The sequence below is a fragment of a genome, unplaced genomic scaffold, assembly GCF_019419815.1.
Source record: "Pyrus x bretschneideri cultivar Hongxiangsu unplaced genomic scaffold, Pyrus_bretschneideri_v1 Contig22, whole genome shotgun sequence".
Taxonomy (NCBI): domain Eukaryota; kingdom Viridiplantae; phylum Streptophyta; class Magnoliopsida; order Rosales; family Rosaceae; genus Pyrus; species Pyrus x bretschneideri.
Window position 1 is genome coordinate 3,966,790 of NW_025999524.1, and position 27,170 is coordinate 3,993,959.

At 39.7% G+C, this 27,170-nt stretch overlaps 7 protein-coding genes and 1 pseudogene across 8 annotated transcripts; 5 read left to right on the forward strand and 3 right to left on the reverse strand.

Moving 5' to 3' along the window:
• Positions 1–1,355, forward strand: LOC103949305 (protein PLANT CADMIUM RESISTANCE 11-like). Its single transcript, XM_009360426.2, has 3 exons — positions 1–358; positions 681–752; positions 886–1,355. Exons 1-3 carry the CDS (start codon positions 106–108, stop codon positions 1,188–1,190), a joined length of 630 nt encoding a protein of 209 aa, XP_009358701.2. The 5' UTR covers positions 1–105; the 3' UTR covers positions 1,191–1,355.
• A 1,038-nt stretch (positions 1,356–2,393) lies between these two features.
• On the forward strand, positions 2,394–4,466 carry LOC103949314 (eukaryotic peptide chain release factor subunit 1-1-like). The gene is made up of 2 exons (XM_009360437.2): positions 2,394–2,861; positions 3,052–4,466. Exon 2 carries the CDS (start codon positions 3,495–3,497, stop codon positions 4,311–4,313), a length of 819 nt encoding a protein of 272 aa, XP_009358712.2. The 5' UTR covers positions 2,394–2,861; positions 3,052–3,494; the 3' UTR covers positions 4,314–4,466.
• Positions 4,467–6,468: 2,002 nt separating this feature from the next.
• On the forward strand, positions 6,469–8,487 carry LOC103947291 (probable carboxylesterase 6). Its single transcript, XM_009358190.3, has one exon. The coding sequence runs from the start codon at positions 6,647–6,649 to the stop codon at positions 7,823–7,825; it is 1,179 nt and encodes a 392-aa protein (XP_009356465.1). The 5' UTR covers positions 6,469–6,646; the 3' UTR covers positions 7,826–8,487.
• A 2,894-nt stretch (positions 8,488–11,381) lies between these two features.
• LOC125477742 (KRR1 small subunit processome component homolog) lies at positions 11,382–13,585 on the forward strand. The gene is made up of 9 exons (XM_048585157.1): positions 11,382–11,477; positions 11,610–11,666; positions 11,790–11,828; positions 11,929–12,033; positions 12,155–12,237; positions 12,375–12,456; positions 12,865–13,008; positions 13,115–13,186; positions 13,307–13,585. The coding sequence occupies exons 1-9, from the start codon at positions 11,382–11,384 to the stop codon at positions 13,418–13,420; spliced, it is 792 nt and encodes a 263-aa protein (XP_048441114.1). The 3' UTR covers positions 13,421–13,585.
• Positions 13,586–13,695: 110 nt separating this feature from the next.
• On the reverse strand, positions 13,696–15,741 carry LOC125468211 (annotated as a pseudogene).
• Positions 15,742–16,815: 1,074 nt separating this feature from the next.
• On the reverse strand, positions 16,816–18,787 carry LOC125477648. Of its 2 annotated transcripts, none has more exons than XM_048585015.1 (2): positions 18,390–18,787; positions 16,816–18,165 (listed from the first exon to the last, which is right to left on the reverse strand). In XM_048585015.1, exons 1-2 carry the CDS (start codon positions 18,785–18,787, stop codon positions 18,129–18,131), a joined length of 435 nt encoding a protein of 144 aa, XP_048440972.1. In that variant the 3' UTR covers positions 16,816–18,128. The 2 variants fall into 2 exon arrangements, with proteins under 2 accessions (XP_048440972.1, XP_048440971.1); XM_048585014.1 differs by having other exon boundaries at positions 18,333–18,787.
• LOC125477743 lies at positions 16,901–17,299 on the reverse strand. The gene has a single exon (XM_048585158.1). It carries the CDS (start codon positions 17,297–17,299, stop codon positions 16,901–16,903), a length of 399 nt encoding a protein of 132 aa, XP_048441115.1.
• A 67-nt stretch (positions 18,788–18,854) lies between the features above and the next one.
• On the forward strand, positions 18,855–20,605 carry LOC125477647 (homologous-pairing protein 2 homolog). The gene is made up of 6 exons (XM_048585013.1): positions 18,855–18,991; positions 19,103–19,128; positions 19,439–19,706; positions 19,835–19,905; positions 20,011–20,199; positions 20,285–20,605. The coding sequence occupies exons 1-6, from the start codon at positions 18,964–18,966 to the stop codon at positions 20,375–20,377; spliced, it is 675 nt and encodes a 224-aa protein (XP_048440970.1). The 5' UTR covers positions 18,855–18,963; the 3' UTR covers positions 20,378–20,605.
• Positions 20,606–27,170: the final 6,565 nt, after the last annotated feature.

The window sequence follows — 27,170 nt, forward strand, 5'->3', positions numbered from 1 at the left end:
GCTTGAGTAATTCACACCAAAAATACAAAACACACCCGTTGGCTGCTAAGTGTAATCCGTTCATACGAAGAGGGATGTACGTTGAATAAGACAATATGTCTGTTGATGAAAACTGATATATACATACACACACACACACACACACATACATACATATATATAAATGCATCGCTCGATTTTCAAGAGTACCATATGGGCATGGCTAAGTTAGAAAGAGAGTCAATGCGACCGCCATCCCCATCAGCGCCGCCTCTAACAACCACTGGCATTCCGGTTAATCTAATTAGCAGCAGTACTTCTGCTTCCCCAATGGCTTGGTCCACGGGGCTCTGCAATTGTTGTGGTGATGTTAGCAGTTGTAAGTGCATCTTATACATTATTTTTAATTATTTCAATCATAACTTATGCCAGATAATTGTATTAAGGGTAAACCTATTTTATCATTTTATTTCTCTTTACTTGTATTAAGGGTAAACCTATTTACTGCACAAGTAAGATTTTTGAACTTTTGGGGTTTTATGATAAGGAAAACCTACCTATATATAATATATAGAGTTTTTTTTTCCTATATTAATCCTAATATTCTATTCAATAATTCTATCAATTTTTTAATACTCAGTTATACATGGCACAAGTTTTGTTTATACTTTTAGACAATCAAATATTTCGTAATTCTCTAGGTTGCTTGACGTGTTGGTGTCCATGTGTAACATTTGGACGCATTGCAGAAATTGTGGATAGGGGATCAACTCGTAAGTTTGTTAAGTATATTTTGTATTTTTACCATGACGATCTCTTAATTTTGTTACTACTACTACGAACTTGCTTACGCAAAAGAATTAATGAAATGAGCATATATTTATGCGCACGAACGCACGCATGCAGCTTGTGGAGTGAGTGGAACTCTTTACAGTTTGATGGTGTGCTTGATGGGTTGCTCGTGTTTGTACTCGTGCTTCTATAGAACCAAATTGAGAGGACAATATTTCTTGGAGGAGAAGCCCTGCACGGATTGCTGCGTCCATTTTTGCTGCGAGGCATGTGCTTTGTGCCAAGAGTATAGACATCTTCAGAACCAGGGCTTTGACATGTCCATCGGCTGGCACGGCAACGTTGAAAGGCAGAGACGACTGGCTACAACATCAATGCCACTGCATCCACAACTTTATGCAGCAGGCATGACGCGCTAGCTAATTTCATGTACTCCTTGCTGTAAGTTTGAGGTAGACTGAGTACGAGGAAGAACAATTGGAAATGCTTGTTCTAGAGTTGGAAAATAATTCCATGTACTCCTTGCTGTCGCAAATAGTAGTCTATTATATTTGAATGACTTTTTGTTATTATTAATTGTCTCGGCTCCTCTCTTATTATCTCTTATTAATTAAAAGAAGATTTGATAAATCAGTTACTTATTCTAATCGGATTTAGTTCAGATTTAGTCCTGATTTGGTTATTTTATTACGCGCCGGTGAAGTTTAGTTTGTGTTCATTGCTCTACAATTTTCTTCTTCTCTTTTCTGTTCTTCCACCTAATTTGGAGAGATTTCCATCGTAGCATCATCATCATTCATATGGTATTCATTGTCTCTTATTTTTTGTCGCTGGATATGTGTGTCGTTTTTTATGTTTGAAGTTGTATATATGTGATAAGTACGAACAGGGATTCAAGGGTACAGCACTGAGCAGTGTATATATGCGTGCCCTCATTTTGGTGATCATTAAGTGGGATGGAGGTGTAAGAAGTAATTTGGAAATCAACAAGTTACTAGGATGATAGATATAACAAATATAATTACAATAAATTAATCAAACAATTAAAGGGAAATAAACTTGTCTTCCAAAGCAAAGGAAGAAGAACCCATGATGCTAGGGTTTCAAGGAGGAACTTCTATACTCTGGCAACTGAGAGTCCTTGTGCACAGAAAAAGGGTTTTGCATCAGAACAGGATCATTATTGTGAGTGCAAGGACCTCCTATTATATAGATGCTCATCCCCTTAATCCGGCCTATTAGATTAAAGGGATATTCCAAATCAATTAGGATTTCATTATAGTCCTATATATGGTAACAAATTATTTTTCAACTAATTAATGTTTTCACGATTAGTTGCACTAAATAAGGACTCCTAAACCTAAACAAATAAGGCTCCACAATTTTCTTAACCATTAACTCGGATTGACCAAGTTACCTGTATGTTAAGAAACAATGAGCACATGTTGTTTGACACTCATAATTTATAGGAGGTGTTATCATATGACCTCATTCCGGTCACCAATTCCTTAACTTTGATTTTTCTTTTTTATGTTAATCAGAACCTTAAAACCCTCGTTAATCTACCTACTCTAGTCAGATTTAGTCTTCATTATTTGATTGCTTTCCAGTTTAGTTTAGTGTGAACCTTATTTATTTGACCTAAATTCTTTTCTTCCATCTCGCCCTTCTGTTCAAACTTATTTTTCTTTTTTCTATCAACTCGCTTGGTTTGGGAGAGGATCCATCGTCTTTAATCCGGGCACCGTCATCAGGTACTTGTTCGCTGCATCTTCAATACAAATACTCGTATTTTCAAATTCTATTTTGTTTTAGTTTTCCTGTTTGGATAGGATCATCATGGATCGATCGATCAATACGTCCGTGCTCGGTAGGGGATAGGGAGGTCACGGGCGAGTGCTGTTGTCTCTTGTGGTTGGAAGCCCTCCTCAATTAGTTAATCAGCGTTGGGTTTATGATATTTTAAATATTTACGAATGCGTTTTGATATCTGACCTTGCAGGCTAGTTTTTAAATAGAGTACCTGCAGCTTGGGCTGGTTGTGGCTGGACCTTGATCTGAATTTAGAGCTGTGGTTTCCTGCGGATAACGTAAGAATTGAAGCCGAGTATTGTCTTTTCTTTTCTGATGTGGGAATTTTCAATTTTCATTCATATTATTCTTGGTGGAATCGTTTTGCATTCTTTAGTTGTGATTGTGAACTCGTGTCATTATAACTTTTAGTCACGGTTCTGGAGTTGCTGTGAATAGTCGATGAATATTTGTTATCGCGTCTTGCAGGCCATCGTTACTAATTGTTGTTTAAGTTGTTGGATTGCTGAATAACTACTGATCAGAATGGAAAAGCTTCAAAATGATCTTGAGACTTCGAAGAGCAATATCGAGAGATGGAGGATCAGAAAACTGATCAAGGAATTTGAACCCGCATATGGTTTTGGCTTGATTTCTATCATCATTCCTCCCACGAAAACAATGTCCAGTGTTACTGAGTGGCTGGCGAACCATAAAATTCGAATGCTTTCAGACCTTGAAAGTGGTTCTGAATTGTTTAAAGGTATACGTATGGCTAGGTCGGATGCATATACGTAAGCTCAGGAAGTCCTCGAGCGTTGCAAACAGGTTCCTCGCAACGGGCTTGTTCTGCACACAGGAATAGTTATAACTTGTACTAAAAGTTGTGAAGTTGAAAGTTTAAAAAGGGTAAGAATTCTTTTGAGCCTTTCATGCCCATTGACAAAAAGGGGTTTTGTTTCGTTGTTGACGTTAGCTTTCATATTCAAGTTCTTAATGACCCCGATGACAAATATGGTTTCATTATCATGGATGATGAGTGGACACTTTTTGGGAAGCTAAAGGGTAACAGAAGCCATGTGATTCGTAAAATTAGTGTTGAAGGTAGTGGGTACTACCATGTTAAGAAGGCAGAAAAACTTGCCAAAGAGTTTTTTAAGGGCCCACAAGTTAAAGGAGTAGTGTTGAATGATTTATCAGACTTAAGGTTGAGACGTTGGCTACGCAAGAAAAAGCTGATGGAAGTGGAGATTGATCATGCAAATGAGGAGGGTTTGGAGCAGGCTATTAAGTTGTCTGAACTTAAATTTTATAGGGAGAAGAAATTGTTAGACAAATATCTTAAGGAGATTGTTGATGGACCTGAAAAGGGTACATATGGTGCAGAAGACACAATAACAGCGTTGGAGGAGCGTGCTGCTGAGACACTCATTGTATGTGATAGTTTGGACATCATTAGGTATGTGTTCAAAGACATCAATACTGATGACACTGTTGTTAAGTATTCAAAAGAGGGGGAGTTGTTCTGCCGAGTTTATGGGGGCATTGGAGCAATTATTCGAGGCCCCGACCCGCTTTGGTTGAACCTGTACGCTTTTAACCTTGCTAAAAGATTGAGAACCAGCGCTTTGACATGTCCAAAAGCTGGCCCGGATGACCTGCGCAATCACTTTTTGGTTAAGTTGGTGTTGCGATCTCCAAGTAGTAGTGTTTTTATCTGGCTAGCTCCAATTAAGTTGGTGTTACTTTGAACTTTACCTCTATTATTAATTTTACATTTTCTAAGTTGAAGTCAAATTTGACTTTTACATTTTGCTCTAAAGTCAAATTTGACTTCTGAACATGCCTGTTTATACATAGTATATTTTTATTGTGATGATAATGATTCATGCCTTGAAGTTTTAAGACCATAATGTTGATTGCGTCTCGTTACTTCAATTAATTTGGAACATTTATCTTTTTTATTTTTTGGATTAGAATTTGTTAAATTTCCTCCGTCGTGTGGACTTGAATATTAAAAAGCAATTTGTATTTTTTTTTAGTACATCGATATTTTTACACTAGGAGAAGAGAGAGTTCAGTTAAGTCACACAATGAGTAGCGGGTAGCCTAATTTGATATCGAATTCGTCATCCACAACATTCAAACCTAAGATTATTAAAAAGCAATTTGTATTTTGAATGTACTATTATGATTATTTTGATAGGCATTAATTTTTTAATTACTCGATATCTTTAATTTTAAATATTTTGTAATGGGGCGAGGCCGGAATATGGTTCGTGTGGTGGGGGAGACCCCAATTTAAAATTATGAAACTTTAACGAAAAGCTTCTGGTACTATTCATTTTAACGAAAAATCACATTTTTACACTAAAAAGTCAATTCCGGTACTATTCACTTTACTCTTTATTTTGTCCTTACCATTAAAACTCAAAGTTTTCAAACCATTTTCTTTAGTTTTCCTTTAAAATTACAGGTATAAATGTGGGACATTGATCTAATTTGTGATTAAGGGACCAAAGTGAGTAGTTTGTTCAAGAACCTATGCAATCTATCAGCTAATTGGTGGGACTGCGTGTATTTAAATTTACTTATTTCTGGTGGAAATGCTTGCCGTGAGTATCATTGAAAGCATCCAGTTGCTCTGTGTTGTTAATGCTAATGGGGAAGAAGAAGCACTGCTTAGAACCTGTATAATATGCAGTAAAAATAGTTAGTTTCTTTACAAATTTATGACTTGAAACCATATTAATCCATATCCATTTCAAAGTGAGTGGCTAACCCCAAAAAAATCAAGTGAACTTTGTCCAACACATAGATATAGGGTGCATGAATGTCAATCAATTATGTAACACTGTCAAGTCAAAAGCCATCTTTGCCAAACCCATAGATAAAGCGTGCATGAATGTCAATCAACTATGTAACACTGTCAAGTCAAATGCCTTTATATATGTGTCCTCTACTAATAATCGAGAGAAGCACATTCCATGGACGTCCTGAAAAAGAGGGGGAGGGCCAGAGGGGCTTCTGCAAGCAGCTTCTGGTTGTGGATGATCTGCTTTTGCTTTGGTGGATGCATTATATATAATGTCTTAAACAGTTCCCTTGATGAATAGATTGTATTGGGAGACAATAACAAAAGTTAGTGCTTTTGACTCCCACTATAGTCCCCAATGTTTAAGCAGTGTCTATGAAAATGTCAACAATGTCATGCACACATTCTAAAAGCAAAGCTGTTTCGAAGATCATGCATCTGTATAATATATAGATAAGATATTGATTTTTATACTCATTTTTATCTTACATGCCATTTTGCTTATTAGTATCTATTTTTTCATTTACTCTATTCAAAGAGCGAAAAAAAAATTAAGATGGAAAGGAGGAGTACGAAAATTACTTCCATAAAAATGGTGTGCGACTTTATGATTGATGGTATGTACAAGCATGATTCCTCTAATTGCGTTTTAACTTTAATCCTATGTTAGTAATAGTAACTAATATGTAGTGATTAATGGGTAGGTCACATTCCACGAACACTTGAGCACTATTGGGAAGGCTACATTAAAATAAAATGTGCTTAATTAATTAATCAACAATTATATATGCTACCCAACAAAATCGAGACCTCTCTACATTTGTAGTCCAGAGCCGACGAACTAAGAAATTCGGACCACTTATTTTAAATCTTTCGACACCCATTAGCCCATCTCACACAGACCAAGAGTTCACATCTCAGTCCCTCTCTTAAACAGCTCGAATTTCTTAATTTGTCTGCTCCAGACTGCGAGATTCAGAAAGGATCTGAATTCTACCCACTCCCATCCCATGGCCCTATGTTACAGTAGATTCACGTTTAGACACGTGGAACTGGTCCCAATTCCCCACTTGGGAGGACAAGATAGATTAATCGATCTCCCTTCTGAATACCTAAATTTAGCTTTGGCCTTCACTTTCATATTCTATTTAAGGAACTGCATAGTCACAAACTTTTGTACTGAACCCTAAAATTTATTCCCAAGTTTTCACTTCTCACTAGGCACCTACCTCTCCACGTACGTTTTCCATATATATTCACGTTCTTCATATGAGAGCAAGGAGATCACCAATGGCTGCTATCACCTTAGACACAACTTTCAAGCCAACAACCAACGAAGTACTCGACTCCCCTCATGACCAACAATACGAGACTGTGATCGAGGAAATTGAAGGGCTTATAAAAGTGTACAAGGATGGACACGTGGAGAGACCTCAGATCGTGCCATGTGTCACAGGCGCAGTAGCTCCGGAGCTAGGCGTGACATCGAAGGACGTGGTCATCGACAAGTTCACAAACATCTGGTCACGTTTCTACGTGCCCAAATGCCAAGAAAATAACAAGATGAAGCTCCCTTTGCTAGTATACTTTCATGGAGGTGGGTTTTGTGTTGGCTCAGCCGCTTGGAGTTGTTACCATGATTTTTTAGCAAAGCTAGCCTCCAAACTCGGTTGCTTAATCATGTCGGTAAATTACCGATTGGTCCCTGAACACCCTCTCCCAGCTGCATATGAAGATGGATTCAACTCCATCATGTGGCTGAAACAACAAGCTCTAATTCAACGTGGAGCTAATAATAATAATAATACATGGTGGTCAACGCAATGTGACTTTTCCAGAATCTTCCTGGTGGGTGATAGTGCGGGTGCCAATATAGCCCATAATGTGGCCACAAGACTTTACACGGGAGGAGGTTCGGTGTTAGAATCACCTTCTACTGATCAGTATCGCTTGCATCAGTCAAATTCTGACCGTCCATGTGACGAAGAGATTATAAGCTCAACTAAGCCTTTGATTGTCAAAGGTACAATTTTGCTGCAACCCTTTTTTGGGGGAGAGGCTAGGACAAGTTCTGAGAAGTACAATAAGCAGCCTCGGTCTGTGCTGAGCGTGGCAGCCTCTGATGCTTATTGGCGATTGGCGCTGCCACATGGCGCTAATCGTGACCATCCATTCTGCAATCCTATGAAGAGTAGTAGTGGTGGTGGTGGTACTCTAAAGGCTGGTTGGCCAACTATGGTTTGCATTTCAGAGATGGATATACTGAAAGATAGGAACTTGGAGTTTTGTGAAGCATTGAGAAAAAGAGGAGATGGTAAGATGAAGGTGGAATACGTGGTGTATAAAGGCGTTGGGCATGCATTTCAGGTGCTGGATAAGTCTGAGCTCTCGAAAACTCGATCGCATGAGATGATAAATCATATTAAGGCCTTTGTTAATTGTAATTGATTAGTTCCCTTGTGAGCTGTGACTATATATGATTAGCAAACCCTAGCTTGTATAGCCATGTAAAATGCATATATTTATAATCAAAAGAATATTAGTTGTGTATGTATAAAAGTTGAAAAATGAAAATTAAATCAGGTATGTTTCATGATCTTTTCTTTCTTCTGGCTCTTGTCCATGTCATGATGTCACTGTGTGTATGAGAGAGATGTAAACTATGAAGTAAGATTTATTTTAGGGTAAAGTTAGGAACACTTAATTTATGAAGTAATTTTTTGTTGACGTGACGTTATTTCACTCAAATTATAACACGTGATTTTGTTTAATATAGCCTGAAAATGGGACATATCCACATCGTTCATTTTTTTATAACACGTGAAATGATGCATAACTTGTCTTATGTTCTAGGTACTTATAGAAGTTTGTCCATCGCCAAATTTGAATCCCAATGGAAAATGGAATCATCGACTTTCATTAGGCCTTTTAGCACCCAAAAAAAAAACATGAAACTTTTCAGGAAAATGGAAAGAAAAAATAAAAAACAACCCGGAAACTTATCATTCTATCAAACCACAACAACCGTAAAACTGATTATTCAATATTCATAAAAAGGTACCCGTAATATAATCACTCAACCATATGATGATTAAATCTGTTTCCTCTTTGGATGAAGCATGGACATTAACAATGGCGCCCATCACCAGATTAATGTCATAGGACTTTCTCTCAATCTTCTTGATACGCATATTCTTTTAAATCCTTAATTATTATTTTGTACCAGTTGATCGAGGAAATAACAAATCACTGAGTAGAGCAAGAGAGAGTTTAAGGACTATATGCATCGTGTGGTTGTTGTGGCGGTGGTGTGAAAAAGTATTCATGAGATAGGTTTGAGATTTTTTTTAATTGGTTTCTCTAACATTAGTGGAGCAAGAACGGAGGCAGCTAAGGCCTACTGTGGGCAGATGGCCCTACTGAAGTTTTGTGTAGTGGAAAAAAACCATGGTGCTTACAGGATTTGAATTTATCGTATTTAAGTATTTTAATTGATTAGTCGAAATTTTCAAATAATATGTATAATAAGCTATCATCGTGAAAACATTTCCACAAGTTGGCTTAATGACATTTGAAAAAAAAAAAAAATACAACTAGCAGTACTTGTTAGTTAGAAAATTTATAAGGGAAAACTAATGAAAATGGTTTGAAAACTTTGAGTTTTAACGATAAGGACAAAATAAAGGGTAAGGTAAATAATACCAGATTTGACTTTTTAGTGTAAAAATGTGGTTTTTCATTAAAGTGAACAGTACCGCAGGCTTTTTGTTAAAACTCCCAATTTATAATCCCTCGTAATTTTTGTCATTTTTTTTGCTTGTTACAAATGAGGAGGTCGAAGGGAAAGGAACATGAAGCTGAAGGCAATTCGAAGTCTGGGCTTATAATATTAATTGTTGGAAAACACGTACAGTATGATTCTCATAATATTTGAGTATGAACTGTCTATTATAATTATTTTAGATCATAGAAATATGTCTATTCAATTGGTAGACATTCTTAATAACGTGAGTTTATGATGGCCATCAAAACAAATTAATTCATACACACATATATCCTCCTCTTAGTCACAGGCCCACACCTAGTATATTATTTGGAGAAGGCCAAACATACATCTCCTGGCCCCTCGTGAAGGTTCGTGGTTGAGGTTTCTTCACGGGGCAGCAAATGACGACCTCCGCTTATTAAACTTAGTTGTGTATTCTTGCTCAAATGAGTGTTCCAGATGAATTTACTGTCGAGTTCTTTGCTGCAAAAACAAATGTTAATGATGAGTTGAATAATGCTGAAAACTGAAAAGGAATAAACGCAGATCATAGTGCACTATGTCATACTATGCAGCTCCAACCTGCATAAATTTTAATTAACTGGATATACTAGATCCATTATCAAATTCTTTAATCTTAAGATTACCAAAACTACAATATTTCATGTGGTAAGAGTATTATCCCAAACCAAGATATACTGGAAATGGCGATTTTACAGACCATCGTGTGTAATTAAAGGTCCGTTTAGTTTTAAAAAAAAATGAAAAGAAAAATGAAATAGTTATCAAATGACCCTTAATATATATATGTAGGGGTTTATGAACTACCTGAGTTTGAGACGGCATACCTTTTTTTTTCTTCTGCAACTTCCAGGTCGTGAAGATCATGCATGGAATGCATTATTATCTAACGCTACTGAGCTAGACTTGATTGTTTGAAATAATGCTAATTCTGGTTAAATGTGACATCCTTCTATGGCTCTATTTATAGGCCATGTCATTGCATAACTCACCAGACCAAACTAATAGCAATGCAGTAAAGCCAAGATTTCTAATACTATTTGGTGGTTGGAGAGGCACCAGGTGCCAACCATCGGTCGTAGGTTTACAGTGAGTGCCTCAACCCCCACGGTAAAGTCTGTCTTACCGCACTTCTCTCGTATATATTTAGAGTAGTGCTATCCGTCGAATTTTATTTTTTATACACATTTCTCAATTGTGGGATGTTGAATCGAATTAATTGAAGAAGATAAATTATCAAAATTAACAATTGTTTATGTGAAGTAAAAATGAATGTAAACTTCTATAAAATGTATGCGAATTTAGGTTTACTGAATTGAATTAAATATCTCAAACATTTCTTTTTGGCTAATATTTTGCAAAGATGATTTATAAAATGCAACTTGAAAAATAAACAGCTCAAATTATTGAAGTTCGATATAGAATAGGACCCACAACTAGTTTTTATTTAATACTAATAATAATTGGATTTATAGCTGCATCATGGGGAGAACTTGGAGCGGAGAATATGACAACACGACTCCAATCCAACGTCCGCCGACAATACCCCTCGAACAGTCGAATACAATTCGTTCCAGATTCTGCTTAGGGATGACAATTCTAACCGTTAAACCCGTTAATTATAGATAATCGCCTGAATGGATTGAATTTGGATATGAAAATTCAGGTATGGTTAGGATATGGGGAAAAACCGCTAACTTTATTCGGTTATGGTTTTGGATATGGTTATAGGGGTACCCAATCCATATCCATACCCGAATCCGATCCGAATATTTGATATATATATATATATATATATATATATATATTACATTTTATTCAATTATGCCTTTTGAAGTCTTGGAATCATGCCCACAACGTATTCAATTATTCTTATCCCTATAGTACTAATTCATTATGCATGCATCAATTAAGTTTACTGGTTTATAAACAATTGATCTGCAAGAGGAATGTTATTTTACTAAAATTCACATTTGAAGGGTGAAATTATTTTAGGTTTATTTTTAAACTACCTCTAGTACAATATATTAGGACTTAATTTTGCCTATTGTGCAAAGAATAAGTGGTTGGTAACTCTCATTCAGCAAAGGCAGCGTATTTTGATAATTTTAAATTCCTGAGTACTGTGGCGTTGACAATCCAAATATTTCCGAGTGATTGTTGAATCAATTTCCCCTTTCCTTTGGTCTTAGAACTGGGTACAAGATAGGTGGTACCATGGTAGCCCTCCTCAAACTCCTACCTAGCCTTTGGGTTCAACCGCCTACTCTGTGTGAGTTGGACCCAAGAGCTACCCTTAGCAATGGAGGAACGGTAGGGATTGGCTAGAAGAAATAAGTACTGACTGTTGACTTTTGCAATAATACCAACTGTTGAATTGTTTCGGTTGGAAGATTTCCAAGGATAATTTACATTAAGCATTCCAATCTCTTTTATTGAGTGCAGGAACGATTTGTAAAACGGCGGGACCGCCTGATTGGCCCCAATTCGTCTACTTTGAAGGTGCATGGAGTAAACCAGATATCATGTTTTATAATTCAATTATATATGATTTCACATTTCATTAGGTACATCCTTATATCTTATTCTGTTTTTCTAATCTTTCACAATATAATTTGAACACAGGCACTTGAAATACTTACAGGCTGTTATATTCTGGTTCAAGTAAGTGTGCTATTCCTTGTGATTGTGATTGCTATATTGTACATTTTTATTTGAAGTGAAACTATGGCAAAAGAATTTTAATTTGCTTGTAAATGAATAGGGAAACACCGTTTCTGTAATGGGTTCATTTAAAGCATTGAAGCAAGTCAGGAGGATTGTGGAAGACTGCATGACGAATGCAATGCATCCCATATTTCATATCAAGGTGATTGTAGTTGTACTATGTGATTTCATCAAGATTGTCTCTCACCTTACAAAGTTAGACGTGAAGGTCTGTGAATGAATCCTCTTTGCTTACTTTTTATCTCTTCCTTCCTGGTAAGCAGACTCTCATGGTGAGGAAAGAACTTGAAAAGGATCCAGCGCTAGCAAATGAGAACTGGGATAGATTTCTTCCAAAGTTCAAGAAGTATGGCTTCTACTTCATTTTTCTTTATTTCTTTAACTCCGTGCATGCTGACAACTGTTATTGCCTGCCTATGTTTTGTAGGTGTCTTGGGCACTATTATTTCAGTTTTGAACTATTCTCTCTCTTTCTCTCCCCAGGAAAAATATTAATCAAAACAAGGTCAAGAGTAAAGAGAAGAGACCATATACACCATTCCCGCCTCCTCAGCAACCTAGCAAGGTGAGTAATTTGCTACCCGACTCTTGTATGGTCTATCTTCCTGCAAGGGTTCCTTGTGAATGAGGCATAATAAGGTTGCTGTTCTCCTGATACGCATAACAAAAGTAGCTACTTTTGGAAGCTGTTATGTCTATAGATAAAGTATCTTCTCTACCTAAAATTATTAAAATGTCGGTGATCTCTGTCGTAGTTAATTGTAGAGGCTTAACTTTTAGATGTTACTGAACACGTTTGCCTTCTTTCTTCCCCACTTTTTTATACCATTTTAGTTCTTGATTGATGTCTGATTCTATCCGTTTAAATATCCCTCCTTTTCCAAGTAAAATTAAATTTTTGGAAGAAATTTTTTTTTATATCAACTTGCATTTTAGTTGTCATATAAATTTCATTTTTCTGTTGCTTTCTCAGATTGACATACAATTGGAAACTGGGGAATACTTTCTGAACGACAAAGTGAAATCAGCAAAGAAGTGGCAAGAGAAGCAGGAGAAACAGTCTGAAAAAACCGCAGAAAATAAGCGAAAAAGAGAAGCTGCTTTCATTCCTCCAAAGGTAGGACATAGATGTTTTCTGTTTGTTTTGTGTTAAGGTGCTATGATTCTTGAAGTTATACATCTTCCTACGAGCTGTTGTTAATTTTCCGTTTTTCCTGATTCAGGAGCCTGTAGTTCAGGATACCAAATCTGATGATGGTAGCAAAGATCTGGCTGCCGTGGCCACATCTCTGAAGGTGAAGTATAATGATAGAAATAAGGCATGCTAGAAGCTTACATTTTGATCGCTCTCTAGAAACATGGTTGTCTTGTTGGTTTCGTTTTACCTTACCTCCTTTTTGCTGGTTGTTTTGCAGAAAAAGGCAAAAGAGTATGGAATACAAAAAATGGCGGAGAACGTAAATCCAGAAGCATATCTTGCGGAGTCTGGAGAACCATCGAAAAAGAAATCCAAGCGCAAGCATTCTTAGATATAATTTTGAGTTGTGATTTGTGATAGATAGGCTCATAGATGAGTGTTGGACATGTATCATCTGATCAAACTCTGGATGGTTTGAAATGTAAGGAATTGTTGTCCACACCCTCTGATGACATTATTAAGTCGATAATCGACTCATTTATTTGTCCGTGCGCCATCAATAGTGTAACGAGCAATCGAAACGTCCCCTTTTTAAACTTCTTCTCAGGTTTAGAGTTCAAACGGAACTAATTCCCATATGATTTCCAGTAGCTTGAAATTTTCGTGGGTGTTACAGACTAGCAGAGCAATTTCGGCACATGTTTTAGTGGAGGGATCCGAACGCTAGACCTATCATAATCTTAACCTACACCTCACCCTCCCTGCAATTGCTTCCTGTTTCATTCGTTACGCTTTTATACCCGAATTTCTTTGCAGGCTGTGTATCCGGAACAAACGCCTGAAAGACTGCTTTCTCACCGAGCTCTTGGAATGTGTCAACCACATTTTGAAGCCGGGCAACAAACTCAATCAGTAGCGAAGCAAATGTGGCCAGGGACAAGGCGCTTGCGCTTCCATATGTTCCACGGTTACATTCCTTGATAACGCCACTGCTGCCACCGAATGAGAGGGGCAAGGGCCAAGATGCTTGGTCCCCAAGCATGTCCTCTGATGAAGCATTTTGTGGTTCGTTAGGCCATCTTCCGATTTCCCAACTCTCTGAATTGACCAGAAGATATGATCTCTGTTCTATCTTCTTCTGCAGTTCCTCTGCTGCCTGATGCACGTCTTTGAGCACGTCTCCAGGGCCTAATGCTTCCATCTTCTCCACTTTCTTGGCGAGTTCCAGCAAAACTTTGGCAGCTTCAGCTCCAACCCGCTGGAGTTCATCACGAAAAACCTGCCTCTTTTCTACTGGTGCCTACATGTAGTACAATGCCTCAATGCACCACTTAATTTCACAAAATTTGTCCAAGGATAATTGAACATTCGGTAACGCCCATGAGGTGGTTCCCAGACTGCAAATCCCAACTGCACACATACAAAAACAAGTCAATTGGAAATCAAAACTCCCAAGAACTTCCGGGTTGTATGAGTGCTTTCTAGAGAAACAACTCTAGAAGAAGTGCTTATAAGCAGAAGTGCTTCTTATTGAAAAGATTCAAACGGGCCATAAAATCAACCCCAATTCTTGTCCAGCTTGGGGTAAATCATACCAGAGTTTCTTCTTGGCTTGTAGATTCTACCACGGATCGATAGCCCTTGTACAGTAGATCATCTGCAGCTTGGTACGTAAGAACTCGTGAGGGGATCCTCTCATATTCGACACATTTTAGGTACCCGTTAACGCAGCCTAAGCAATAAAGTGGAGCAGATTAATAGAGCAGAAAGCTGACTAGAAAGTAAAGAAAAAATTCACACATTGTAATTGTACCTTCTAATGAAGCAGCAACTCCCTTGAAATTCTTCACTACCAAGTTATGCAGATCCTCTCCCGACCATATCGGGTATATGCATATGTTAACAGCTAAACAAACAGCAGCTCCCACTGCAATAAGAACCAGTCGAGTCACAACTGCCACATTGTACTCCCTTGTTCTGTTCCCAGCAACCATTAGGATGCAGTATGTCAACATGAAAACTCGAAACCCGTACTCGTAGGGCTTCATTGTTGGGCACAGCTTCAAGTAAGACGCAAAAAATCCTGAAGGGTGTCGAGAAGAAGCAGAGTTAGAAAAAAGGTTGAATTTAACTATGATTTTAATTTGCAATTAGTACTTATACGAACCAACGATAAATATGCTTATGACAATCACAACTTCCTCCAGTTTTGCAGCCAGCAAAGATAACTCGGAAAAGCAGAATGCAAGCATTCCGGCAAACAAGGTTCCGAAACCGCGGTTAAATCCTTTGATGAAAGTCCCACCTGCACGAAAACGGAAAACTGAAAACTGAAAGCGAAAAGCGAAACAATGGTTATCGAACAGACCTAAATTGTTACGTTACGTTCTGAAATCAAACAAAGCGTACCGATGCTGAATTCGAACATCACAATTACAGTGAGGATAGCCCAGATTGAGTACTGACTAACGTCGCGATACGATTTTTTCCAAAATATTAGCAAAGAAACCGTGGACAAAGCGAGTCCCATTTTTATTGCAAAGATGACTTTCCTGGGATCAGAACGGCCCATTTGCCATGTTTTGTAGCAAAATGTAGTAAATCTTTCCAAGAATTCATCATCTTTTTACCCATCGAATTGAAACGCATGCATCTGCTTTCTGCATTTTCGTACTCAGCTTCTTTGAAGCTGCCCAGAAGTGGCTTTTCCATGCTGTTCGCAGACGAATTAGCCCAAGTGAGTCTCTCTTCCTTTTAACCTGCTGCGGCACTTCTCTCAGTAATAGAGAAGAATGCACGTCTTTGGACTTACCCAAAAAGCAATATGCATCTCTTTCTGGTTGAAAGTAGATCCGTACTTAATTGCAGTCCTCTGGTCACTTTCACGTGCATACGCATGGAAGAGAGAAAAAGTTAAAAATGTTAAGAAAAATTAGAGTACATAACTCTAATATAAGTGTTGGAGAGACAAAATAAGTAAATAAATTAGAGTACATAACGGTTCTTTTGCTTTAAACTTCGACTCCTCGTATGGTAGTTCATGTGCTTTACCATACTGGCATCCTGCACAAACCATGTATGTTCTTACATCAAGCTGAGATAGCCCTTTAAGCATTGACTTCTTTATCATTACATTTAGCTTGTGATTACTAACGTGACCCAATCTCATGTGCCATAGATCTGATGTCTCGTTCTTCCTTGTCTTGCCTACATATGCAGTTTCTGCTAACATTACATAGACTGACTACAGTAGCTGTCCCTCCAAATATACGTATCTCGTTTTACATTTTAGCTATAGTAAACCGAGATACATGTCCCCTTTTTTTTTGTAGCAAAATAAAAATGAAGTCGTAGTGCTAATTGTATTACTATTTTCTTTTTTATAGTAAAATAAAAATGAAGTCGTAGTGCTAATTGTATTACTATTTTCATTCTCTTTAATACAATTTATGTTGGGTATTGTTATTCAAACTCTTTTTTACCTCTCACACATCCTTGTTGATTTTTATTTATTGATATTCTTCAATTCTTCCAATTCGAAGGCCAGAAATTAAGAATGAGAGATAAAAATGAGTTTGTAAATAGGACCACCCTTTATTTTACCTGGGTCACTTTAAAATATGAGCCTCCAATAAAAAGAACATACAAATGAAACATAAATACAGGTGTAGAAGGAAGAAAAAATGGTGCGCAAAAGCCCTTTTTAATAATTATTGGTCCTGTGGCTTTACCCAATGGGGGGAAAACTTCACGCCCTTGTCTTTGTGTTGTTGTCTTTGGGAAGAATAAAGGAAGCTTCATGTTCATATTGCAGTACAATGTTTTGTCTTTGTTACACTTATTACAATCAGACATTTACTTGCTGTAAAAGCTACAGTTCCTCGTCAAGATTCAGACAAACAAGGTAAGCAACTAAGCCAACAACTGGTACAAATCTAAGATAATTTACGATACCAATCTTGCTGCTCTCAACATCTTGAAGATTGTCACCTATTAACCAGGGCTGGAAGACGGCGTAAGAACAGATATCCCAAATGAATGCATAAGCCAGCCTCTCTGATCCCAGGTAACGGATCAAGAACTCCCATCTTTCTGAAATGCTCCCAAAGTTTCCGTCCATTCGGCCAAAAAGTGCCCACAATGCAGATATCAGACATATCGCTCCGCCAGCAAGTCCAACGATGGGAGCACCATTGGTCATCACGGACCCGAGCTGTGAGCCCTTGCTTGGAGTGTAGTCTGACTCAGCCTCATTCAGCCGGGTAGCCATGTAAGATATTAGAAAAGCTGTTCATATCACATGCACAACAACATTGATCAAATTGATGGAAAATGTAACTGGTCTCCAAAAACATTCCCATTACAAAGCAAACATAAAATCATAGACCGATAACAACTAGCTCTTGACCTAGTGATCTGTTTCTCAATCACGAAAGAGATCCTGCGTTTGAATTTGCCCTCCCGATTATCAAAATTCATAGATTAATGCTCACATAACGACAACAATAAGTTTTGGACAAAAGCATACTAATAGTGAGAAACATCTGAAAACCCCATAAGGCCTAGAGAGACCACTTGTATCTGTCCCTCTTTCGATCCGTGAACAGCAGAGGAGCAAAACATGAATGTCCACCCAATCACGAAGTTGAATAATCCTTCAGACATCTAAAAAACAAATTGTCCAATGTCCATGTCAGAAAAGATGCTTAAATTGTAAAACTTGGTAGTAAAAACCAAATTCACTTGATATGACAAATTCTGACCGGGTGAAGAACCGGGGCATCAATCAAACCAACACCAATTACTCTTCCAACAAGTTAATTGCAGATATCATCAAAAACAAAATTAATTAAAGTTTACCACTACTAGATATGACTAATATAAGCTGGGATTCCACCGTACCGGTATCTCGAGCCAATCATACACGGTCACCTGTTTTTATGTTCCGCACTCTAGTGCCTTGTTAACTTGGGATATGTCACCGTGATGGAGCAACATGGAAATTGAACTCAGAAAATGAATAACAGATTGATTGAGCATACCGGAGTAGATAAAAGGCAAAATGAAGAAGGAATTCAGAGAGAGCCCCACAAGAGAGTTCACTGTATCCGAACTAATTGCCCACACTGGGTCTCCCTGAAATCCCAACAAGGCAACATCTTTGAGCAGCTAATTATAATTATATATATATAAATGTATGTATGGATGTATGTATGTATGTGTGTGTGTGTGTGTGTGTGTGTGTGTGTGTGTGTATTACTACATATATATAAGAATTACTCGAAGTACATTAATTTACACACAGGAGCATAAGGAAGGAGAAAAAGCCACAAAATGTAGATTCCCTCAGCAAGCCATACAGCAATCTGAAGCAGCCGTTCTGAGCCGTCGTTCTCCTGCTGGATGGCGGTGGTGTATTTCGGGCGATCCGCGCGGCACATGTGCGATGTGCGGCTTCAATTTGGAGTTCCTTTCGTGGGTTGCGGGCGGTTGTGAAGGCCGCGTTTGGGAGTCCAATGCCCCAGACAACGGCTTTTGCGTGCAAAATTGGGTCTTGGGTCGAGAGCTGAGGGAGCGCTTGTTTGAAAAACCGGCGCGGCGGTTTTTGCAGCAGAGCAGAGGCGAAGATGTCGCGCTGACGGTGGCCATCGTTTCTGAGAAACGAAAAGTCGCTGCGTGGCCTGCCTCTCAGCGCCAAATTAACGATTTTGTTTGCTTTACGTAAATTCGAGTATGAAACAGGGATAAAGTTGTCCATTAGAAAACCACTTTTAAATTGGAGATACGGCGTCGTATACCGAAAGGGAGCTCATTATTGTCGTTTTCATTTCAAATCGAGAGCCAAAAGCTTTCGAGTCTCCGAGAAGCTTCTTCTTCCCGCCACTTTCCGTACAGTTTCCGATTCTCCGGACGGAGCCGTGGAGTTTCCGATCAATGGCTCCCAAATCCGAAAACCCAGAAGGTAATCCGAGTTCTAGCATTCTCCTGTAATTTACTCGATTTGATTTTCGATCTACGTTTTACTGAATCGCTAAACCTCTTTGTTGCCTTTGGTTTTGTGGAAACGTTACAGCAATCGTCCTCAACTACTTGAACGAGGTAAAAATAATCTTTCGTTTCTCCTATTGCAATCTAATTTTACTGTAAAGTCGAATAAATTGGTAATGTGTGAATTTCCCTTCCGATTTTTGGCCTGTTTGGTAGGTGAGAAAATCGAATTGTGATTAATTTTCTCTTTTTAGTAGCTGCTGCTGTTGCTGTTGTTGTTGCTTTCCTCTTTTTGATTCGCTGTAATTCTACTAATTAGCGTTTAATTGAAGGAATTATTAAGCCTAAAACAAACAGATTATTGCTAAGTAGAGTTTGTGCTCGTCCTAATGCCGACGGTAATTTGCACATCTTTGTCCAGCAAAATAGGCCGCTGAATTCTCAAAATGTGGCGGATGCGTTGCAGAAGTTCAACCTCAAGAAGGCGGCCATACAAAAGGCGCTGGACACTCTTGCGGATAATGGCAAGATTTCGTTCAAGGAGTATGGCAAGCAGAAGATCTACCTGGCTCGGCAGGACCAGTTCGACATTCCAAACGGCGAGGAGCTTACCCGAATGAAGCAAGAGAATGAGAAACTGCAGGAACAGCTGGGTGAACAAAAGAGAGCAATTAGCGAGGTTGAGGGAGGTATCCGTTTACTATTCCTTCCTACATTCCATGGTTTCGAGAATTGCCTCTGGTATTCGACTTTCTAATTCTCGGTTTAAGATTTTGCCTTACGGAGTTTGAAATTTCGCGATGCACTTTCGTTGCAGAAATTAAAACTTTGCAGTCACATTTGACTCTGGAGCAAATAAGGGAGAAGGAAGCAAAACTGAGAAAGGAGGTAAGTTAATTCGATAGGTTCGTGCTTGATTAGGTCAAAATATGTGACTGGGAAAAAAAGGGTATGGAACATGGATGAAGTCCGGTGTTTTGAATTCTGTATTAGGTCAATGAAATGGAGGACAGACTGGAAAAATTGCGCGGAGGAGTTACGTTGGTCAAGCCAGAAGACCGCAAGGCGGTTGAGCAAATGGTCTCTGAGAAAGCCAGTCAGTGGAGAAAGCGTCGAAGGATGTTCAGAGATCTGTGGGATGCTATTACTGAGAACTCACCGAAAGATGTTAAGGAATTTAAGGTATGCCTACATTGGGATGTTTCGTCTTACGCGCTTATGGATTATGCTATGGTGTGGTTGTGAAGAGGCTGTTGTGCCACTGCAGGAGGAGCTCGGGATCGAATATGATGAAGATGTTGGTGTGAGCTTGCAGTCATTTAGCGATCTGCGCAGTAACAAGAGGCCTAGACTCCGTTGAGTTTTCCAGATGATGTCGGGCATTAGTCAAATGTTCCGAAATTAGTTTCAAACGTATGTATATTCTGCACGCTCCGGAGATTAAAACTTAGGCTTATGTATCCGTTGATTAGTTTATAGCTCCATGGCATTTCGACACAATTTATGTATGTGTATTCTGCATGCCCTGGAAATTCTACTACGGGGCCTCGGTGTATCAAACAAATTTCAATAGATAGAACTGGAAGTACTCACAATCGAAAAATAATCAACCTGAAAACCAAAAAAGAGATAAAGAAACAATCAAATTTGCAATCAAACTCAGAAGCCACGCACCCGTCTAGTCCGCAGAGAGAATGGTCCCTTCTCTATGTTTAATCGTGGCGGGCTTTGCCTTCCAGACCCTCCAGCGATGTGTGCTGCAGGATATTCAAGCCTCGACTCCGCCTTCAAGCCGGATTGAAAACTCGAAGGAATTTGCTTATGAGACGAGGGCATTGTATTTGGTTCTGTAGACATCAAAATTTCAGTGAAATGAATGTTGACCAATAATTAAAATTTCAACGCTCATGTATCACATAAATTTTACATGTAGCGTGTGACTCAACGAAAAATCGAAATAAATTGGAAAAGTCATCAAATATGACACGTGTCAATACCTGGCAGAAATGATTTATTTCATCTGATTATTTAAATCCAAAAATCAAGTTTTGGAATTCTATAAATAGGAGGCCAAGGCATTCATTTAAGGGGGGGGAGAAAGAAGGAAGGAAGGAGAAGGAGAAAGGAAAAGAAGAAAAGAAGGAAGGAAGAAAGAAAGAAGCCTTGAAACTCTAAAGCTCTCAAGCAAACCCCGAAGAATCAAGAAAGCACTTTTCGTTCATCATTCATCATCCATCAACCTTCAAGATCAAGCCCCAACGCCCTTGAAGAACTTCCACCAACTCAAGATCAAGCCCCGACGGCCCTTGAAGAAAGTGTTCATCGCTCATCATCCGTTCATCCTAAGATCAAGCCCCAACGGCCCCTTTGGATCAACAACCTCAACAAATCCACACATCCGTTCATCCTTCAAGATTAAGCCCAGAAGCCCTTGAAGATCCGTTCATCCTAAGATCAAGCCCCAACGGCCCCTTTGGATCAACAACCTCAACAAATCCACACATCCGTTCATCCTTCAAGATTAAGCCCAAAAGCCCTTGAAGATCCGTTCATCCATCAACCTTCAAGATCAAGCCCAACGCCCCTTGAAGATCCATTCATCAGCTGTGCATCCTTAGATCAAGCCCCGACGGCCCTTTGGATCAACAACTCATCCACAAACCCACACCCTACGAAGATAGAATCAGAGGACCAAATTACAAAGAGATTGTAACCCCAAAATCATTAATACAAAATATTATTTTGTACACGTATTCTTGTCGCTTGTTTCAGGAATTATTCGTGTTTACAAATTTGGCACGCCCAGTGGGACAATCTCTACCTCTCATCTCTATCCTCAAATCATCAAAAACGCAAATGGCATCAAGAAAGGATCAAGCTGTTCCTGCAATCAAAGCAAAGAACAAGAACATCATCGCCGCAAGTGGTGATATTTCGGGCATCATAACCCGAAGTAAGGCAAGAGATCTTTTTGCCGCGGCTTCCGCCCCTGCATTAACTCTGTCAAAGGAACAAGAGCACCTGAGGTACGAGCCTGTGATCACCCTAGCCTCGCTAAGGGCATCAAAAGGGGAGAGCCCAAGGAAATACTCAGAGTCCCTACTCTCCGACGCTGATTCAAGCGGCAGTACAACCATGCAAGTCATGACCACTGGAGCAACTTCAATCGAGGAGCAGCTAGCTCAGATGAATGAAGCAATTGCAAAGCTCACACGGACTGTGGAAGAGAAGGACTTGCAGATTGCCGCACTCGTCAACCAACTAGATGCGCAGCTCGACGTGAAAGTCGACCCAATTGTTGGCCTATTAAAGAAAGAAGGCGACGAAGAAGAGGAGCCTCCAGCAGAGAAAGTCGAAGAGAAGCTGAAACTAGACCAAGCAACGGCGTCCATGGGATCTCTCTCTATCCAGCAGCTACAGGAGATGATTGCAAGCACTATCAAGACACAGTACGAAGGAAGCTCGCATGACTCCGTACTGTACTCAAAGCCTTACTCCAAGAGGATTGATGCTTTGAAGATGCCAAGGGGTTATCAGCCCCCAAAATTCATGCAGTTCGATGGAAAAGGCAACCCGAAGCAACATGTCGCCCATTTCATTGAAACTTGCAACAATGCTGGGACAGAGGGAGACTACCTCGTTAAACAGTTCGTGCGTTCACTGAAAAGTAACGCTTTTGACTGGTACACTGACCTCGAACCTGAGTCTATCAACAGTTGGGACCAGCTAGAAAGGGAATTCCTCAACCGTTTCTACAGCACTCGTCGTACTGTAAGCATGCTAGAGCTGACCAGCACGAAACAATGGAAAGATGAACCTGTCGTCAACTACATAAATAGATGGCGTTCTTTAAGTCTGGATTGCAAAGATCGGCTTTCTGAAACCTCTGCCATTGAGATGTGCGTTCAAGGCATGCAGTGGGGACTACACTACATCCTTCAAGGCATCAAACCACGAACATTCGAGGAGTTAGCCACCCGCGCCCATGATATGGAGTTAAGCATCACCCGTCATGGGAAGAAAGAACAGATCGCCGACTACAAGAATGACAAAGTTTTGGGGCCAAAGGTGGATAAGGCTACGTGGAAACCCACCAAGGAAGCAATGACGGTCAACACAACTCCAGTCAAAATCCCTACACGAAGCAAGGCAATTCAAACCGAAGCTTTTCGTGATCAAGAGATACGTAGGCGCACTTTGAAGGAGCTTGAGGAGAAGACTTATCCATTCCCCGACTCTGACGTGGTTGCCATGTTGGAAGACTTGCTTGACAAAAAGGTGATCGACCTACCTGAGTGCAAACGGCCAGAAGATATGAACCGTACTGACAGTCCAAGGTACTGTAAATTCCACCGCTTCATTAGTCATCCGACGGAAAAGTGCTTTGTGCTAAAAGATCTCATCATGAAGTTGGCTCAGAAAGGGATCATCGAGCTAGATCTTAATGATGTGGTGAAGTCAAACTATACCACCGTCACTTCTGGCTCTCTGAACTCAAAATTTTCACCTCAACCGCTGGGGGCATGCTCCAAAACCATGTCAGTCAAGTCAAGTGAAGTTGAAGGGTGGACTTATGTCACTCCAAAGAAAATGCACAAGAAACATAGGTCTCCTCCACAAGTTCACCAATCGGAAAGGGGGCAAAGCAGCCAACGTCAACCGTCAAAGCTACATGAAAGTGTTGAGGATGATGAAGTTGTGACACAAAGATCGTCCGTTGCCATCACAATGCGCGATTTCTTCCCCAAAGACTTCTTCAATCACTCAGTCAAGACTCCTTGCTATGAAGATTGCAAGGAATGCCCCTCTAAGATCGTTTGACAAATTCAAAAAGCTCCTCGTTCGCACGAGCCTAAAAGGCGACAACCAAAGCTCCTTGTCCGCACGAGCATAAAAGGCGACAACAAACGCTCCTTGCCTGCACGAGCTAAAAATGCAAACGGCACCAAGACGCTCCTGGCCCGCAAGAGCATAAACTGTGTACGGCAAAATCATCACCAAAATCATCATCAAAATCATCACCAAAATCATCATCAAAATCATCACCAAAATCATCACTCATTTGAACTACGTTATGACTTGATCTCTTCTTTGGAAGAGTACGTAGGCAACTTGAAACTTCAAAACTTCAAGTACAGTCACATCAAAATAAATAAATAAATGTTTCATTAAAGAAAGTCAATTTTATTACAAAAGAAAAAAAAAATAATATATAGATATAATAAAAAGAAAGAAAAAACAATGGTGGTGCTTCTGGCACCATCTGAAATATATATATATAAATGAACGGTGGATCAGCGCCACCGAAAGCAAAGGAAAAAATAAAAAAATGATGATGGACGGTGATGTACATGTTTTCTCTGTATTTAGCACAATACACTAAATAAAACAAAGCATGTTCATTGATTTTCCAGAAATTACAAGTTTGTACAAAAAAAAAAAAAAAAAAAAAAAAAAAAAAAAAAAAAAAAAAAAAAAAAAAAAAAAAAAAAAAAAAAAAAAAAAAAGATGGAGCTTTCACAAAGGTCGTTCACGTGAAGCTCCACTACTCGGCCAAACTCCAGGAGCGGGAAGCACCGAAGATAGATCATTCGAGGCCCCAATACTTGGGGGAACGCTTGATGACGCCGGAAAAATGTGCCTCTGGAAGAAAGACGCAAGCCTTTGACGGTCACTTTGAACGCGACCTTGAGATTCTTGCATCTCATCAAGCTTCCTCTTCATGCCCGACGAATAGTTATTTGCAAGCACATGCAAACTTCTATTCTCGTACTTAAGCTGTTTAATCTCCTGCTTAAGATCTTCCACCTCTGCCATCAATGATTCCACCTGACGGGACCGAGCAAGCAGGCGTTGGCCCATGTTGGACACAGAGCCCGCACACTGAACACTAAGAGCGAGGGACTCTTGAACGGCCAACTCATCGGACCGTCCTGAAAGCAGCCTACTATCTTTTGGTGTGAGGAGGTTCCTAGCTACTATTGTAGCTGTTGTTGCATCCTGCATCACTGAGTCTTCACCTGTAAGAGGACCGTTAGAAGATAAGAAAGACGGGCACCATACATTACCTTGACGCGGCGCAACCGGATCACTGCTGAGATTCAATTCTAAGCTAAGGTTCGATGGGTTAGCCATTTTTCAAAGGTATTAAAAGAGATGGGTGGATGAAGTTAAAACTCAAAAGGCCGGAGATGATTTTCAGGAATGAGCAACCTTCAAAGTGTGCATGTTAGAGGTGATCAATACCTCTATAAAGAAAGAAGAGGCGCTTGCTCAGAAATCAAAGAGGCGTTGGTTCAGCAATCGAAGGGCCGCTTGTTCAAAAGTGAAGAGACATCGCTCTGCAAATCTCAAAAGCTGGATTTTTCCGGCATAAGTTAGGCGACGCTTTCTCGGCTTTCCAGAAAACGCGTTCAACTTTGTCAAAAGATCTCCGACAAAGTTGAAAACACGTGGAGGCTGGCGACGCTTTCGCGGCTTTTCAGAGCACGGGTGCCACTTTGTCAAAAGATCACGTGGAGGTCATCATCGCAGCTACACATCTTTGGCTGACAAGCGCAAAGTTCGGCGACGCTTTCTCTGCTTTTCAGAAAACGCGTGCCACTTTGTCAAAAGAGACGCTCGTTCAGAAATCGAAGAGGCGTCGTTCAGAAATCAAAGAGGCGTATTCAAAGATCGAAGAGTCGTCACTATTTCAAAAAGCCGAATTTGAGGGATCAAAACGTTTGTCGACAAGGGTAAAAGAACAGTACCACCACTTGCTATTGGGAAATCCCTATATATGTCGACCTTCATCTTTTATGGCAAGGCAGACCTGCGAAAAAAAAATGCCCAACTCTTCCTCACCTCCGAGAGTACACTCCCAGCAAAACATCTCAAAATACTCAATTTTTTCCTCTTCCCCAAAGATGATACCAGATGCCTGGAGTACAGATGACCCAGGAGGAAACGATAGATGGAAGCATGTGCTGATTCATTCACCGCTTCTTCAAAAGCAAAAGTATCTCATATCATCAAGGGCGAAAGCAAAGGTATCTCATATCATGCTTTTTCCCTGTCCTTTTCTTTGTCCTTGCTCTTACATGCAGGAGAAGGGGAAATAGAGTTATCAGTCGGAACCTGAAATCAAACTTCCGACCTGGAACTGATTGCCTGGAACCTTTGCCTGGTTGCTTACCTTGCATTGCTCTCGAGTACTCATCGTCGCCGAGAAGTAATGTTTTGAAGCACCATTTAAATGCAAAGGTTGCATTCCATTCCTGCATCAGAGGACAAATACTACACGAGAAGATGCCAAACCTGCATAAGGAAATACCACTTCTGCAAAGGGAGCAAGTAAGACAAGTGAAAATGATACATCAAAGCATGTGGAGACAAGCACAACAAATATATGTGCTGATTCATTCGCTGCTTCTTCAAAAGCAAAGGTATCTTATATCATGCTTTCTCCATGTCCTTTCCTTTGTCCTTGTTATTACTCGCATGGCAAAGTGAAAAGAGCAATCAGACGGCACTTGGAGTCAGTTTTCCGATCTACCCTCTTCAATACAAATTGGGGAAAGATTGAACAAAGAAACAGGTCATCACTTCCACCTCGTGCTTGCCTGCCATGTGTATGAATCCTGCTACCCAGTTCAAGAGTAGCACAAAGGAAAATCAACGGTAGGGGGAGACCAAAAGAATCCTCCAGCCCAGTTCAAGAACAAGCCTCGATGGCCCTTGAAGAAATCACAAGTCCGATTCAAAATCAAGTGTTCACCACCCTTGAATCAAATTCAACTCCAGATAAAAGGAGTAAGTTCAGACCTTCGGAGGAGACCAAAAGAATCCTCCAGCCCAGTTCAAGATCAAGCCTCGATGGCCCTTGAAGAAATCACAAGTCCGATTCAAAAATTCAACTCCAGATAAAAGGAGTAAGTTCAGACCTTCGGAGGAGACCAAAAGAATCCTCCAGCCCAGTTCAAGATCAAGCCTCGATGGCCCTTGAAGAAATCACAAGTCCGATTCAAAATCAAGTGTTCACCACCCTTGAATCAAATTCAACTCCAGATAAAAGGAGTAAGTTCAGACCTTCGGAGGAGACCAAAAGAATCCTCCAGCACAGTTCAAGATTAAGCCTGCGGAAAATCAACGATTGGAGGAAACCAGAAAAT

Bases quoted from the DNA above. Each gene is read 5' to 3' on its own strand.
- LOC125477648 (XM_048585014.1), bottom strand. From the start codon at position 18,787: ATGGACAACTTTATCCCTGTTTCATACTCGAATTTACGTAAAGCAAAC. The intron at 18,166-18,332 runs GTGTGTAAATTA...TTGGGATTTCAG, and splicing joins TTCTCCTTCCTTATGCTCCT to GGAGACCCAGTGTGGGCAAT.
- LOC125477647 (XM_048585013.1), top strand. From the start codon at position 18,964: ATGGCTCCCAAATCCGAAAACCCAGAAG. The intron at 19,707-19,834 runs GTATCCGTTTAC...CTTTCGTTGCAG, and splicing joins AATTAGCGAGGTTGAGGGAG to AAATTAAAACTTTGCAGTCA. The intron at 20,200-20,284 runs GTATGCCTACAT...GTGCCACTGCAG, and splicing joins AAGATGTTAAGGAATTTAAG to GAGGAGCTCGGGATCGAATA.
- LOC103947291 (XM_009358190.3), top strand. From the start codon at position 6,647: ATGAGAGCAAGGAGATCACCAATGGCTGCTATCACCTTAGACACAACT.
- LOC103949314 (XM_009360437.2), top strand. From the start codon at position 3,495: ATGCCCATTGACAAAAAGGGGTTTTGTTTCGTTGTTGACGTTAGCTTT.
- LOC103949305 (XM_009360426.2), top strand. From the start codon at position 106: ATGAAAACTGATATATACATACACACACACACACACACACATACATAC. The intron at 359-680 runs GTAAGTGCATCT...GTAATTCTCTAG, and splicing joins TTGTGGTGATGTTAGCAGTT to GTTGCTTGACGTGTTGGTGT. The intron at 753-885 runs GTAAGTTTGTTA...GCACGCATGCAG, and splicing joins TGTGGATAGGGGATCAACTC to CTTGTGGAGTGAGTGGAACT.
- LOC125477742 (XM_048585157.1), top strand. From the start codon at position 11,382: ATGGTAGCCCTCCTCAAACTCCTACCTAGCCTTTGGGTTCAACCGCCT. The intron at 11,829-11,928 runs GTAAGTGTGCTA...GTAAATGAATAG, and splicing joins GCTGTTATATTCTGGTTCAA to GGAAACACCGTTTCTGTAAT. The intron at 13,187-13,306 runs GTGAAGTATAAT...GTTGTTTTGCAG, and splicing joins CCGTGGCCACATCTCTGAAG to AAAAAGGCAAAAGAGTATGG.
- LOC125477743 (XM_048585158.1), bottom strand. From the start codon at position 17,299: ATGGCTACCCGGCTGAATGAGGCTGAGTCAGACTACACTCCAAGCAAG.